A 16,376-nucleotide genomic window follows, 5' to 3' on the forward strand; every position below is an offset into this window, starting at 1 on the left:
TCCCTAATTAATTAATTAAGCTTTGTATTCTTTACAATAATCTGTTTTTGTACTATATTAACAGTAATCTGAAATGGTCTTAATTAATCTTAGTGTTCTTGATAAGCTTTCCTTTCAAATCATGTAAATACAAACATTGCGTATCTTTGATAAATTAATCAAAATTAATATTAATATTGTTATACATTAAATTTTATATCACTAATATTTTATTATTTTCATGAACACCCTACAAGAACATGAACATGTTCATTAAGTAATATGGATAATTATATATAAAATTGAAAGCTGAAAGATAAACTTTTTCCTGCTATTAAATAATAAATATAATAAAACCAAACTAGTATATAATACTAATATACTAAAAAATAATTAGGATAAATGCATGCAGTACTGTCACTAAAAATTTAAAGATCTGCAAATATTTATTAATTACTTAATTATGAGGTGATTTTAAAATACGTGATATATAGTATTTAGATACATGCAGCTACAACCATAATACTGAGACTAGTATATTTATTATTATTATTTGAATAATGTAGTTGTTATAATTAAAAGTGATAAATAAGCAATTGGTTGAGTAAGCATACATTTTTTTTTTTTTTTTTTTTTGAAGGAAGAGTAAGCATACATATTATTTTGTAATAATATACATTATAGTTGGTAGCTATACAATATATATGTATATATATTTTGAAAAAGATATGTCTAGTCATTAGAGCACTCAAACTTTAAATTTAGGAATTTTTTCATTAATATATTATAAATGTCATACAATTTATATGCTTTATTTTGAACTAATTTTACAGCAATAAATAGTAATTACTTGAGGAGTAACTATATCATGAGTACTATTTTAAATTTATTTTATTAGTTTTTTAATTATTTTATATCTGTATATATATCTGCACATATATATTAATATTATATTTCTAAAATAAATAAAATATATTAAATGATATAGGGAAAGAAATTAACTCACTCAATTTTTATCCCATTGATGCAATTTAACTTGTGTTTTGAAGCTATTTAATCCCTCTACAAAGCTATGTCTCACACACCATTTGAAATCCTTAATCTATCGTTGCTAAAATTTACCTAAGGGAGTTGCGAAAATAAACTTTAGGTAACAGCGGACCTACTAGACGTAAAAAATCAGCCATCATTATCATAAACTAATTTTTACCTTTAGATCATCATCAACGGTAGAAAATATATTTTATTTGTAATTTATCTCCTATTTTTGGGGGCCTTCTTCAACTATAAAATGATAGCTCCCTTAGTTCATTTTTCACAATTAGAAAACTACCCCCAAGATCAGAGCTTCTCCCTTTAAACTTTTTCTCTCTAGAGTTTGAAGTTTTTTACACTTAAACAGTTTCTGTAAGTACCATATTGTGAGAATAAAAACTCGAAGTAGATGTAGCCCCATTATTATCGCGACGTAGTAGATGAACTATTATAAATTATTTTGTCTCTCATTAATTACTCTACAACCTTTCATCATATTCTCGTCAATCTAGCGAGCGAGTGTGGCTTAAAAATCTAGTTCAAATTTATGAGTCAACATGAACTATATCACTTTTAGACTTTTACCCCTTCCATCCAAACACCTAACGATTTGCAAATGTGGCAGTTAAAAAAAAATATTTTATGGGATTTTTATTAATTCAATATTTTTAAATTTAAAAAAATAATAATAAAGTGTAACTAAAAATTGTTTATATTACCGATATTACTAAAAAAAAAAATTTAAAATAAAAAAAAATAAAAAACTTAATTTAACAAAAACAAATCAACTAAATTTTTTTTCTTCTTCAAGTGTAAGTGTAGTACTCATCCATTTTTTTTTTTTTTTTGGGTAACTTCTTGTTAAGATTGATTTGAGTTTTGAGTTTTTATTTCAACTATAATTGTACTTGTTTAACGATGACATTAGCAAACTGTTGCAAGTGCTATAATTTGGAGGTCATTTTTGCCAAGCAAATAATTCAAAGAACAAGAATCTACAAGTATAATAGTTGGGGGTTAAGAAAAATTTTGTCCTCAAAAGATTAATGAAACTACTCACCCAAGCATTAGGACATTGTACAAGGCCCCCTAAATTAAAATATTCTTTTTTTGCCGTCCTTTTCTATATAATATAAAAAATATTTTTTAATATAATTTATACATAAAAACCTTCAATCTGATCGATACATATGATTCTAAATTTTTGTATTTTTTAAAATTTATGAAGTATTTTTTTTTAATTTTTGAAAACAAAATTTATGAAGTATTGTTTAATATATATTTTTTAAAATAAAATGTCAAATTTTAATTTTTTACTCAAACTCTCAAATCACTTGGGCCGGCCAGTATTGTTCATAATTAAATATGCACTTCTCGTAGTTACACTCTATACAGGGCCGACCCTGAATCAAAGTGGGCCATAGGGAGAAAAAAAAAATTTGGGCCCTTATGTTAAAAAAAATGTGGTATTTTTCAAAATCGGTAAAAAAATGTATAATTTTAAAAGAGGAAAAAAAAAATTGGGCCTCTAGGCTGGGTGGGCCCTAGGCACAGGCCTAGCCCGCCTATGCCCAGGGCCGGGCCTGACTCTATATAAAAGGAAATATTTTTTTTATATTGGAAGAGGGAGAATTTGAACTCGAGACCTTCTCTTTGTAAAGAAAAGTATGCAATCACTAAACTATATCTATGACCAATAAAAATAAATAAAATTATATAATTGAAAGAAATTTTACCATATAATATGAAATTAATTTTCACGAATTGTGAATTATAAAAATAAATGATAAATAGGTTTCCTCAAAAAAAAAAAATAATAAATAATAAAATGAATAAGACCATATTTAGCATAGAGTATTACTATTGGGTACTGTCTAGTACCTTTTAGATGTGTCACCTTATAATTAATTAGCTATACTCTCTAAAAATTATTACATTAAATTATATAAGAATCGATACTTAATTATATCAATAGCTATATTGACAAGTAAAAAAATATTAGATAGAAATTTTTTAGCATTTTTCTTTAGAGTATTGCTATTAGGCATCAGTAGTGCCTTTTAGACGAGTGTGTTGCGATTGGTTAACAATACTCTCTAAAAGTTATTATATACTTGATACTTAGTTAAGTCAATAGCTATATTGACACATAAGGTGGTACCAGGCACTATTAGTGCCCTTTAATATTTATTGTTACTTTTAGAGCAATTTGCGGCGAAACCTCCTTATATTTTAATTTTTATACACTTAATCCCCTTATCTTTTTTTTTTTGTGGCAAAACCCCCTTATGTTTTAACTTTTATACACTTAACCCCCTTATCTTTTTTTTGTGGCAAAACTCCCTTATGTTTTAATGTTTATACACTTAACCCCTTAATTATTTTTTTTGTGGTAAAACCCCCTTTTGTTTATTTTTCTTTGCAAATTTGACACACCAGTTAAATATTACCGTTAAATATCAGCTAGATGACCACTGTATACACATGTGTATATGTAACGGTAAAACCTCGAAGTTGATACAGTAGTAATTCAGTTAGTATTTAACGGTAGTATCTAACTAAAACTTTAAATTTGCAAAAAAAAAGTAAATTTAAGGGGTTTTTGCCATCAAAATAAAAGATAAGAGGGTTAAGTGAATTAAAACTAAAACATAAGGGGGTTTTGCTACCAAAAAAAAAATAAAAGGGTTAAGTGTATTAAAACTAAAATAAAAAAAGATTCGCTATAAAAAAAAATAAAAACGTTAAGGTGCCGTTTGGTAACACTTTTGTTTTTTAATTTTTTAATCACAAAATGAAAGTAAAATTTTTGTTTTTAAAAAATTTGTTTTTGAAAAACAAAAATGCGTTCTGTAACCACTTTTGTTTTTCAATTTTAAAAACAGAAAACAAAAGTGTGTTCTATAAAGTTTATTTTTATTTTTATTTTTTGATTTTATTTAAGTCAGGTCTAGGTTCGGGGTCGGATTCGGGTTCAAGTCAAAAGTCGGGTTTAGCGCCAGGACCGTAGGGAGGGGATTTGGGTCCGGGTCTGGTCCTAATCTAAAAGATTGATTAAGAAAAAAAACTGTTTAAAAAAATATTGAAAGTGATTCTTTTTGTTTTTAAAATTTTGATTTCTAATTATAAAATTGAAAAGTAAAAACAGTTTTATAGAACATGTTTTTGAAAAATATTTTCACTTTTCTACTTTTAAAAACAGAAAATTGATTAAAAAAGTGTTACCAAACGTCACCTAAGTGTATAAAAATTTAAACATAACAAAATTTTACCCCAAATTAATCTTTATTTTAACATAACTGCCGAAAGGGGCGTTATGCACTTTTTGGGTAAAGGTAGCCCAATGATAGGCTGCCAAAATTAATCCACAACTCACGGGGCCTCAACCATCCAACACGTGTTGTCCAGAAGATTCGCCACGTGGCTTCAACCGAGTTGTTGTACAAAACGGCTACAAGGACAAAATTGGAATTTCAGCTGATAATCATAACGGCTAGTCCGGCATTTAGTCCGCCCATTGGATTTTGTGGTGGTGCCCACTGCTCACTTATAGTTTCTCCTAAAAAGAAGCTCGTTGACTCACTCCTTCACTCGCTAATCTTTATTCTTTTCTCATTTATTTATTTTTTTATTTTATTTATTTATACTTACTTTTATTTTTTATTTTATTTATAGTTAAATTAATATCTTTTGTTTTTGTAAAATTACTAAATAGATTCTCTATTTTATTAAAGAGAAATGTTAAAGAGTACCCATGGTACCTAGTATCTTTGTAAAGTGTAATATCGTTATTGGTGTAATTCAATATCGAGTCTCGCTTATTTTACTTTAATAAATATTATAGAAAATTACTAACCAAGTATAAAACGACACTTCATCAATAGTGCTATGTGGCACTATGGGTAGCACAAGAATGATTATATTTTTTTTTTACATCTGTTCCTAGTAGAAATTTCTTATAGGTTGGTTAAAAAAACAAAAAATTAAGTTTAGAGTCTATTTTGTACTCTTTTGAAAAATACATGGTCTAAATTGTAATTTAAAAAAACAAAAGGTCCATATAATAATTATTTGATCTTGAGGAGGTTATCAAAGCTGCTGTCTTGTGATGATTTTGAGCGTGCATTGATGATATTTTAGTGGGTCTGGTATGATAGGAACTCAGTACTTTTTGGCAGGTCACTTTCACGTGTTGAGGTGTTGCCAGAGCTTACACTTGCTGTAGTTTCAAAGTTTCAACCTCATCGATTTAAAGGCTTCTTTCAAGTGGCAGCTGCGCCAATATTACAGAGTTTTGTTAGGTGGTTGACGCCGGTATCAGCTTTTGCTCTAGCCACAGATGTTGCGATAGTTCCTAGACAAGGTTTTGTCGGGCTAGGCAGTGTTGTTCGGGATGGGTCGGGTACTGTGTGGGTTGCTTGGGCAGTTGGAGCTGTTGGTGAATTTGCGGTTTCTGTGGCTGAGCTCCTTACTGTTCGGTGTTTGGGGGGAAAAATGGCAAAATGAAATAAATGCCCAATTAGGCGTAAAAGGTACAAAGGCCTAAATTAGATAAATTCTCAATGTTGAAGCCCAATAATCATGTAAAATTAGAACAGCCCACTACTGGATAGTATAGTAAGAAGCCCAAGAGATCGAAAAAAGACAAAGTAAAAAGCACAAAAAAAAAAAAATGAAAAGGTCAAAACAGGGACCGCACCGCACCTCGAGGAAATAGCGACGGAAAAAGAACCAAAATTAGAAAGACAAACGAATGACGACAGTAAAATTTGAGGTAAGTCAATAAGTCAAGGTTTAAAATATATAACCTGGGGCCGACGGATGAAAAGCTATAAAATGAACAGGCTCAAGCAGGGTTCAAGAGAACCTTCCATCCAGCCCACCGATGGGCGACGGATAAACCACCCCTCCAGAAAAAGTCGGGTTACATGGAGTAAGGACGTTTCAAAATAAAATAAACAATACTCCCGTCGAAAAAAGACATTCAAATAAAAGCCATTACCATGATCTTCCCATTTCGCCACAATTAAACAGAAAGGTGTTCCGACGAAAGAAAACCATTTCCCAAAGAAGTAAAATAATAAGCAGAAGTAAGATACGAAGCCACCAGATCCAACGGACACAGATGATAGCAGCCACTACCAAACAACAAGACACGTGACAGGCAGGGATGAGCTAAGGAAAAAGACACGCGTCAAGAATGTGTTGAGTTAAGGACAGATGATTTATGCAACAAAAGGACGTACAATATAAATAAAAAGGGGACTACGTGAAATAGGGGTGACGAATTATGAACTGAAAAAGAAAAACCCACACAAAAAATTACGACTATTTTGGGTCGAAACATCCAGCTTGCCATGGCCATTAGATTTAGGTTTCAACTGTCGTGGGTTGATTGTGATTCAACAGTGGTTGTCAGCTAGATTAATAACCCAAGTGGTAATGTTGTCTATCAGTCAATCATTTATGAGATTTGTAATTTGTTAGTTATTGCTGGTAGTGGTCCTTGTAATGTTATTTTGCGATCTCTGAATGGCTTTGCCCATGCATTAACTACTTCTATTACGAGTGGTGTTGGTGAGAATATTTAGATAGATACTTGTTCTCGTTTTTCGTATTCGTTAGCTGATTTGGTTCAATGAATAAATGTTGAAGATTTTTTCTCAAAAAAATAAATATTTATTAGAATTGATTAAAATTTCATATTATGTATAATTTTCTTCAGCTAAATATCCATCAAGTAAATGACGAACAAGATCACAACAATATTATATTGGAGTAATTTAAACTAGATAAAAATAGAGTTTTAGGAGTGTTTATTAGATCATATTTAATATTTTTAGGTCTATTTAGATCATATCACGTTATATATTAAATGTTAAATTTTATGAAAACTTACAAAAATATTGTTTGGGTTAACTTTTACAAAAAATACTGCTACATGAATTTTTTTTCAAAAATATTGTCTTTTTATAAAACAGCAGTGGAACATCAAACAGAACAACTAAAAATAACAGTGGAACAACAAAAAAAACTTAACACAGTACACAATATTTTTGAAAAAAATTCCACCCCACAGTAAAAAAGAAAAAAGTAAGAAATTTCAGTATGTGGTGTAAAAAATTCTAAATTTTACCATTTATTCTGATTCAATTAATTTCAGTCATCCAATCGATCCAATCCAATAGATGTTAGATTGGATCGATTCTATATCTATTGGATGTATTTCACGTATATCTATTAGTTTAATTTGTATTATTGGATCAGATCAGATCTATTCAATATTTTAGATTCAATATCTATTAGATTAAATTAGATCCATCCAATAAAAAAAGTAAATTTTAATGTTAATTTTTATATATACATATATATATATATTTTTTACGTATAACAACATAAAATTTAATTACTCATTCAAATTAAATGAAAATATTAATTGTTTTGATGGGATGTATTAAATTTTTAGACACCCCATCAGCCCATCTAACATTACATCCAATCTAATTAGATATTCAAAAATAATATTTAATCTGATCCGATCACAATTAGAAATCTAATATTTGGTGGTCAATTATAATTAGATCGATCAATTATCATTAAATTGTATCGATTTATACACCCATTCCACCACATAATTAAGTTTCTTTACTTCTAATTATTAAGAATCGCATTTCACCACAAATAATTAAATTTCACCTAGCACACAAAAATTCTAAAGAGGATGAATTTGGACTAGGTTATCATATAAAACTACATAAATCATGTTAATGAAAATAGGAATTCTAGTTGCACTATAAATTGATAAGTATAACCTATTATTAAAAATATAATTTTTTTAAATAATTTTTAAAAATTACTTTTTAATATTTTTTTAAATTTTTTTTTTCCCTCATATTATTTTATGCTAATTTCAATATTTATTTTGATTTATTTTCATATTTTTTATTTCTAAATTATGTGTGTATTTTTTAATTTTTTTAAGAAAATTTCATATAATTTTTTATTTTATTTTTTGGTCATAATATTTAAATGTAATTTATTTTTATTTGATAGGTATATTTTTTTTAAGAATATGAATTGGAAGAAAAAAATTTAAAAAACTTAGTACAATTAAATATATAAATTTATATAAAATAAAAATTATTAAAATGAGATGTCTTTAAAAAAATTTTGGGTGTAAATAAAATTTTGGTAATTAAAATTACCAAAAACTACATAAATTATGTTACTTAAAATTACTTAAAACTACATAAAAATCCGTTTATATTGGATTTACAAATTTAACATTAATAAATTATCACATCTTATTTTTTTAGAGGCGTATTAATTAAGTTATCAATTCAAATTGTGTCCCCCTCCCCCAAAAAAATCATGTGATTATATTTAAAAATAAAACTATAATTTTGAAAGATTATATAAAATACTTGAGAAGTACAAAGAAAATTGTACTATATATTTATATTTGTTAATCAAATTAAAATAAAATAAAACACAAGATCTAAACTTGAAAACTTAAACAAGTAATTGAGAATTGAATTACAAGAATTGGCAAAAATAAATGAATAATCAAAATTAAGAACATGGGCAATAATTGCTGAAAGTAGTTTTCCATTAATTCCAAGTATTTGACTTGTGTACTGTGTTTGTTTACCGAGAAAATGTGTATTATTTTAATGAGAAAGAGTTCAGATTTATATTCCTCGAATCTCAATGGAAGAACTCTTTGATCTTTCTTTTTCTGCTCCTTATAATTTGCCAGTCAGTTTGGTCACTTAATTACTTGTTTTTAATTTATTTTAAGCTCATATAATAAAGTCCCAATTATTTGATTTTAATTTATTGTATGAGTTGTTTTATGTGCTTAATAAAATATAGTAATATACAGAGTAGCTTTTATTGTTATCATGTGCATGCATTGGTTTATAATTATTGACACTTGTAGATTCTATAAATATATGTGATTATATAAAAATGTATATACATATTTTTGTCTGTACTCTTTAGAGTGCAAAATATATATATATAGCTTTGTATCTGCTGTGATTTTTCATTATTTTTTCATAATAAAAAATAATGCTGTCATAAAAATAAATAATAAATTAGGGGCTTTTATATGGTGTGAGTGTGCTTTTATGCTTAGGGAGCTTCTCTATTTTGGTATTTGAATAAATTTTAATTTTTGTATATATGTATATATACATATATTTATTTTGCTCTTAATTTTTTATTAAAAAAAATACAAATATAAACACTTATAATCTCTTAAACTAAAACTTTGAGGACCAACTAATTGAAAAAAAAAAACAGTAGAAAAAAAATGGTAAATTTTAATGACCAATAGCCCTAAACATAGTTGTTTTAATGTTAATTTATTTCCAACACTAGTATTTTTAGCTTGATGATAATGGTTGTAATAAAATTTGTATTTGGTAGTTTGGTCAAAAGATTTATGACCACCTTTTAATATTAATATTAAAAAATTTACACATATCTTTTTTTTTTTTTAAAAAAAAAAAAAGAGATCAAAATTCATAATTAGAAGAAAAATGAGAGTCTAAAGAGATTTAGAGTCAAAACATTTGAAATAATTATTACTTAATTAGCACTGATGACCTAAATGTGTAATCTAAGTCTTCTACTAAAGAATTTCACTTAAGGCTTTATTTATAAATTTGATAGCTTATATATGACTACATGAAAGATATATTACACATTTAGAAATTCAAACAAATTCATATAAGAAAGGGAAATAATATTTGTTCAAATATAACATCATGATAATTATCAAAATTGCCTTATACTACTATTCTTTGAAATTGAAACATTGCATGTTCATAATAAATTCATCTCCAACTATACACAATACTTTTGTATAATATATATTATATATTGAATTCATATATGGTACCACTACCACACACAGTGACGGACCCATGATTTTTATTTTGTGGGGGTTTATTTATCGTAAAAAAATATTTATAGCTACATTATAATCACTCTTACTAAATTTATCTAATTTAGTAGGGGCTTTTCTACTATCTTGGCCTATAATTATTAAATTAAAAAATTTATATTTAATTTTTTAAAAGACAATATTTTTGTTCGTGGGGGCTATAGCCCCCACATCACTCTTAATGGGTCCGTCCCAGACCACACACACATTATATCCAACATCAACATCATAGCCAACTAACACAACATCTTTTTCTTACATTATAAATTCTAAAAATAGAAAATGTATACAATTTGCATTTGAAAATAACATTCCAACCCTTCATAAAATCTAGCATTATTAGATTATTAGAGGAAGAAAATAGCATTATTAGAAAAAAGAAAAGAAAGTACAATAAATGAATCCAATGAAAGAATTATGAAAATGTTTCCTACCTCACAAATAGGGATACTCCTATTCTCATACCCACTTCTATCTAAGTCCCCTTATTTACCCCACCGAGTCACGAGGGTGGTATTCGAGAATTTTCATCAAGGTTAAAAATTTCAACAGATTCTCAGTTATACATAAAAAAAAAAGCATGAATAAAAATTACACGTACATTCAAAATGTACACACTATTTACACATCATCATGTATATATTTATATGTTTAAAATTTTATATAAAAATAAAAATAAGATGAAATATCTATTATTATAATATGCATCATAATTTAAATAAATAATAAGTATAAATTCGGATAGGATTAAGGACATGTCGCAATGTATCACCTCAATTCTAGTCTTAACCCCCTCTCATTAGGGATGGAAATCATGCATGTAAATGTAATGTCCCTGCTTCAAGTTTCTATTGGGCCCTTACACACACGAAATCATGGCTCTTATACACGAGTACGTCATTCTGGCTGCTTCCTGAATTGATGACTGACCCTACAGACCAACACAAGTCTTTCCAGCATGCTTTGTCCTCACTCGCACGCTTCCTGGGAAAACTTTCCAAGATGTCACGCATCTTGAAATTGCTCCAGGTCAAGCACGCTTAACTGTGGAGTTCTTTCGAGATGGGCTACCGAAAAATAAGATGCACCTTGTTGATATAGGTAGTACCAATCAATCCATTTATGCACTCTTCAACTGTGTAGTCCCATACCTACACAGTCTCAGAATTATCCCCCTTGACATTCTCCAAGCGGTGTGGGATTACACAGCTTACCCGGTATTTCCCCTTACGGATCACGGGACTACTGACTGTCACAATCACCCCCCTAACGGGGTCCGACATCCTCGTCGACCACACTTCCGGCTGGGTCAAGGCTCTGATACCATTTGTAACGTCCTTGCTTCAAGCCTCAATTGGGCCCTTACACCCACGAAATCATGGCTCTAATACACGAGTACGCCATTCTGGCTGCTTCCTGGATTGATGACTGACCCTACAGACCAACACAAGTGTTTCCAGCGTGCTTTGTCCTCACTCGCACGCTTCCTGGGAAAACTTTCCAAGAGGTCACCCATCCTGAAATTGCTCCAGGTCAAGCACGCTTAACTGTGGAGTTCTTTCGAGATGGGCTACCGAAAAACAAGATGCACCTTATTTTTATAGGTAGTACCAATCAATCCATTTATGCACTCTTCAACTGTGTAGTCCCATACCTACACAGTCTCAGAATCATCCCACTTGACCTTCCCCAGGCGGTGTGAGATTGCATAGCTTACTCGGTATTTCCCCTTACGGATCACGGGACTACTGACTGTCACAGTAAATGTATAGTGTAAAAAAAATTAATTAATTTTTAAATACATTTTTTTTAGTTATGAAATCATGTATATTTACATTTTATAGAGTGTACATGTAACAACTTTTTCTTACAAAGAAATTTATTGACAAATTAGTCCTTTTAAGTTATATAAGTTTAATTTATTTAATTGATCTAATCACACTAAAATAATATTTATTCAATTATTAAAATCCTATTATTATAATATGACTTGATAGCTTAAGTGTAATATAAATCAATTTATTTAAGACTTGCTCCATCTCAAACCCAAATCCTTTCAAACATTTTACCATTTATTAATTAAGAAGTTAAACTTTTTTTTAGAATTGTTAAAAAATATTATTAGTGTCTAGTATTCTCTTTAGTATTACACTGTTATTAGTGCAATTAAGTTACGAGTCACATACTTCCCCCAAAAGTTAAGAATTTTCTTTGGAGGGCTCTTACTAATTGTCTTCCAACTCTTGTATCTCTTCAATGAAAAAGAGTTAATGTGTATAGCATCTATCCTTTTTGTAATAGAGAGGTTGAGACCATTTATCATATCATAGTTGGATGTCCTTTCACTAAAGCTTGGTTGGACCGTGGGCTGGGGTTTAATTTTGGTGATGGGAAAGAGGAATTTGGTTCTTGGTTTGAGACTGCACCCAGGTGATGGGATTGATAAAATGGCTATGATTCTTTACGGTGTTTGGAGAGCTAGAAATGACTTGCTGTGGAATTAGAGAATTGCTTATGTGGAAAGAGTAGTTTCGGCTGCAATTACGTACCTTGAGCTTTAGAAGTTTGCTCAGATTAAAAATGGAGTTGGCTCGACTTCTTCTGGTCAGCTCTCGGCTGGTGTTGAGCTTTGGATCAAACCGTCTATGGGTGAGCTAAAGATTAATTGTGATGCTGCTCTTTTTTCATGGGAGAATAGCCACGACTTGGGGTGGATAGCTCAAAATCACTTTGGTTTTTGTATTGCTGCTGCTGCCGTGGAAAACAGTGGTGAAATTGACCCTCTTGTGGCTGAATCGATTTCTTTGAAAAAGGCATTGAGTTAGGTTAAAAGCACTTGGGAAAATGGAGACTCTTTTGAAGGTTTTGTTCCTGCAGCGGTGGTGATGTAGTCAAATTGTCTCATGTTGGTTAATGCTATTCATAGTAATAGACAAATTCTTTGTCCTCTTGGTCTTATTATTACAGATTGTATTAATTTTATACGATCTATTTCTTTGTTTCAAATTTCAGTTCAATTTGTTAAACGACCTGGTAACCAAGCGGCTAATTAATTAACTCGTTCTTGTGATTCATGTCCTAACCATTTTTCCAGTAGAGAGATTGTCCCTACTAGTTTGAAAGCTATTTTAATAGCTAATTTGCTTTAACGAAAGTTGTTATCTTTGTTAAAAAAAAAAATTACGAGTCACATATAATTTAAGTAAATAAATTGTATAAAATATAGCTAATTAATTATAAATAAAAAATACTATTTAAATAAATAAAACAATTAATAATCATTTTATTTTTAATTTTTTTCATTAAAAAAATATTTTTCTTTTACTTAACAAAAATAGAAGAAATAAATTAGACGTCCAATAAAACTTTCCAATAATAAAATTTACTATATCCGGTGGTGGTCAAACAAATATGGACTAAATTGTGTGTACTTTTTTTAATTTCCAAAAATCCCCAAAATCCAAATACGTGTTTGTTTCGCTATCTGACTCTATTTTCTTCTATCCGCGTGGAACCGGTTCTTCCGGTAAAAGGTCACCTCACTCCTCCGGGGACCGCGTTTGGTCACTCTTCATATATAACGCTTCACCTTCTTCTTCCTTCCCTAATTCTCTTCTCTAAAAAAATCTCATCCAAACAAACACTCACTTACTTCTAATGGCTTTTTAGTACAAATTATTTTTCACCATGCTTTCCCGTTTTGCCCCTCAATTTCTTCAACATTTCCATATTTGCCCTTCTCTCTCCCACAGACCATCCTTGATCGGAGCTAACCACACCTCTGCTCGTTTCTGTTCTCGCTAAATTCAAACCATCAATCCCTTCTTCTTTTGATTTGGTTTCTGTGAATTTTTTATTGTTTGGGTTAATAGTTATGGAGAGTGGAAAACCTAATTTGTTGAAGAACTTTCTGGTGAGATTGCTTTTGTTTGGGGTTTTAGTAATCGGTGTTCGTTTTGCTTACGTCGTTACCGTTACCGGCGAGTCTTGTAACGTCGGAGACTTCTGTTTCTTCTCTTTGCCGGAGAATTTGAACTTTGTTATGTCCGGCACCGGCGTTGGTTCTTCTGCTATATTCTCGAGCGACGCCGGTTCTGTTCCGTCGACTACTGCGGCGGCGACGGGATCCGTTCTCCGACGTGACTTGTATACGAGTAAGGATTGGATTAAGGCTGCGAATTTCTACTCTTCTGTTTTTCAAGATCTGATTTCTCACGGTTACCTTTCGCCGGAATCGAAGTCTCTTTGCGTTGAAACCCCGAAGGGGCAAGACGTGTTTGCTTTGAAGGAGATCGGCGTATCGGATTCCGTAGGGATTTTTAAGAAAGCATCGAAGCCGTTGGTTATAAATGGAGAAGCGCATCGGATTCCGTTCGGTGATAACACATTTGATTTCGTCTTCTCAGGCGGCGGTCGGCTGGAGAAATCTCCACGGCCGTTGGATTTTGCTTCAGAGATCGTACGGACACTGAAACCCGAAGGGTATGCTGTTGTTCATATTGGGGCAAAAGATACGTATAGTTTCAATTCATTTCTTGCTTTATTCAATTGCTGCAATTTATTAACTATACGTGATATAGATGGTTATGATTCTTCCATGCCTTTTATACGTGAAATGATTTTGAAAAAAGAATGTGTTTTTCTTAGCCATGGGATTAAGAAAAACTCCCATGATGATGAGAATGGTGATAAGTGTTTAGTTCCTGGGTACAAACAAGATTTGGTTAGGAAAGCTGAGCCATTGATTATGGAAGAACCCTTAAAGCCATGGCTTACTTTGAAGAGGAACATACAGAATGTTAAGTATCTGCCATCAATGGCTGATATAAGCTTTAAGAGTAGATATGTTTATGTTGATGTTGGAGCAAGGAGCTATGGTTCTAGTATTGGTAGTTGGTTTAGAAAACAGTATCCTAAACAGAACAAGACTTTTGAAGTTTATGCTATTGAAGCTGATAAAACATTTCATGAAGAGTATAAGAAGAAAAAGGCTGTAACTTTGTTGCCTTATGCAGCTTGGGTTAAGAATGAAACATTGTCATTCGAAATCAATCGAGACGCGGGTGATAAAGTCACTGATAAAGGCAGAGGAATGGGTAGGATTCAGCCTGTGAAGGGTAAAATTCAGCAGGTGAATACCATGGGTAGATATGATGGAGAAGTGGATAAGATTCAGGGGTTTGATTTTGCTAACTGGTTGAAGAACACTGTTACTGAGAAAGATTTCGTTGTGATGAAAATGGATGTTGAAGGGACTGAATTCGATCTTATCCCGAGGTTATTTGAAACTGGGGCAATTTGTTTGATTGATGAGATTTTCTTGGAATGCCATTACAATAGATGGCAGAGGTGTTGTCCTGGTCAGAGGAGTGAAAAATATGAGAAAACATATGGTCAATGCTTGGAGCTTTTTACAGAGCTAAGACGAAGTGGGGTTCTTGTTCATCAATGGTGGTGATTGGTAACAGTTACTACTTACCTTACACTTGATTACAACATTCTGTTTTATCTTTTTTTTATATAAAATTCTTTCTTTCTTTTCTTCCTTCACCTTATTTACCCAACTTGGTCATTAAAATTTCTTTGCTGTAACAATTTTTAGCATCCAATGAAATTTAGATCACTTTAATAGTCAATACAGTTTCTTTCTTTCTTGTTATCCAATTCAATTTCTCTTTGCTCTAGTTTTCTAGACAAATAAATTATTAATATAATAATGTGTTCAAGTTTTACCTTTTCTTAAGGTTTAAGCTTTTGGGACTTTCTATGGCATTGCTACATATTTGCATCTTTAACTTTCCTTTTCAATTTTGACACAGTACAGAGTACAGATTCTTCTAGCAAAAAATTTGAGTTGTATAGACTGTTCTATTCGATCCAATTCATTCATTTTTTTTTTTTTTTCATTTGAAAGTTAATTATTTGATCCAATTCAATTAGACTTCAAAATCCAATCTAATATGATTAGTAATTGGATTATTGGATCGGTTTTTCAAGTGAATTTTAATTCAAAATTTGATTTTTAAGATTAACTAACAAACCATTAAAATATATATATATATAATTCTTTAATTAAGTGTAGTAGAGTTTTTAAGAAAACAACAAGTGAAAATGAAATTTAAATATTGTTTTATTATGTATAAATAAATATAATATTTTCTAATATATTATATTTTTAATTAAATTCTAAAAGTATCATCTAATAATCGATCCAATTCAATTAATCACATTTAGAATAAATTAGAGACAAGAGCACAGCCTAATAGTACACTATGTCTGTTAAGTATATATGATTATATCTAAAATAGGTGAAATTAGATGATTAAAAATGGCATTTACTGAAATTTCTAATGGCTAATGGGGCACACTTTGACATTAGATTATAATGTAACAAGAATAACTGAAGATG

General features: G+C 30.2%; 1 protein-coding gene across 1 annotated transcript; it reads left to right on the plus strand.

Annotated features, from left to right (window-relative positions):
- The first annotated feature begins 13,395 nt into the window (after positions 1–13,395).
- Positions 13,396–15,603, plus strand: LOC115697084 (uncharacterized). The gene has a single exon (XM_030623994.2). The coding sequence runs from the start codon at positions 13,842–13,844 to the stop codon at positions 15,423–15,425; it is 1,584 nt and encodes a 527-aa protein (XP_030479854.1). The 5' UTR covers positions 13,396–13,841; the 3' UTR covers positions 15,426–15,603.
- The last annotated feature ends 773 nt before the right edge of the window (positions 15,604–16,376 follow it).

This window comes from Cannabis sativa, chromosome 7, assembly GCF_029168945.1.
Source record: "Cannabis sativa cultivar Pink pepper isolate KNU-18-1 chromosome 7, ASM2916894v1, whole genome shotgun sequence".
Classification (NCBI taxonomy): domain Eukaryota; kingdom Viridiplantae; phylum Streptophyta; class Magnoliopsida; order Rosales; family Cannabaceae; genus Cannabis; species Cannabis sativa.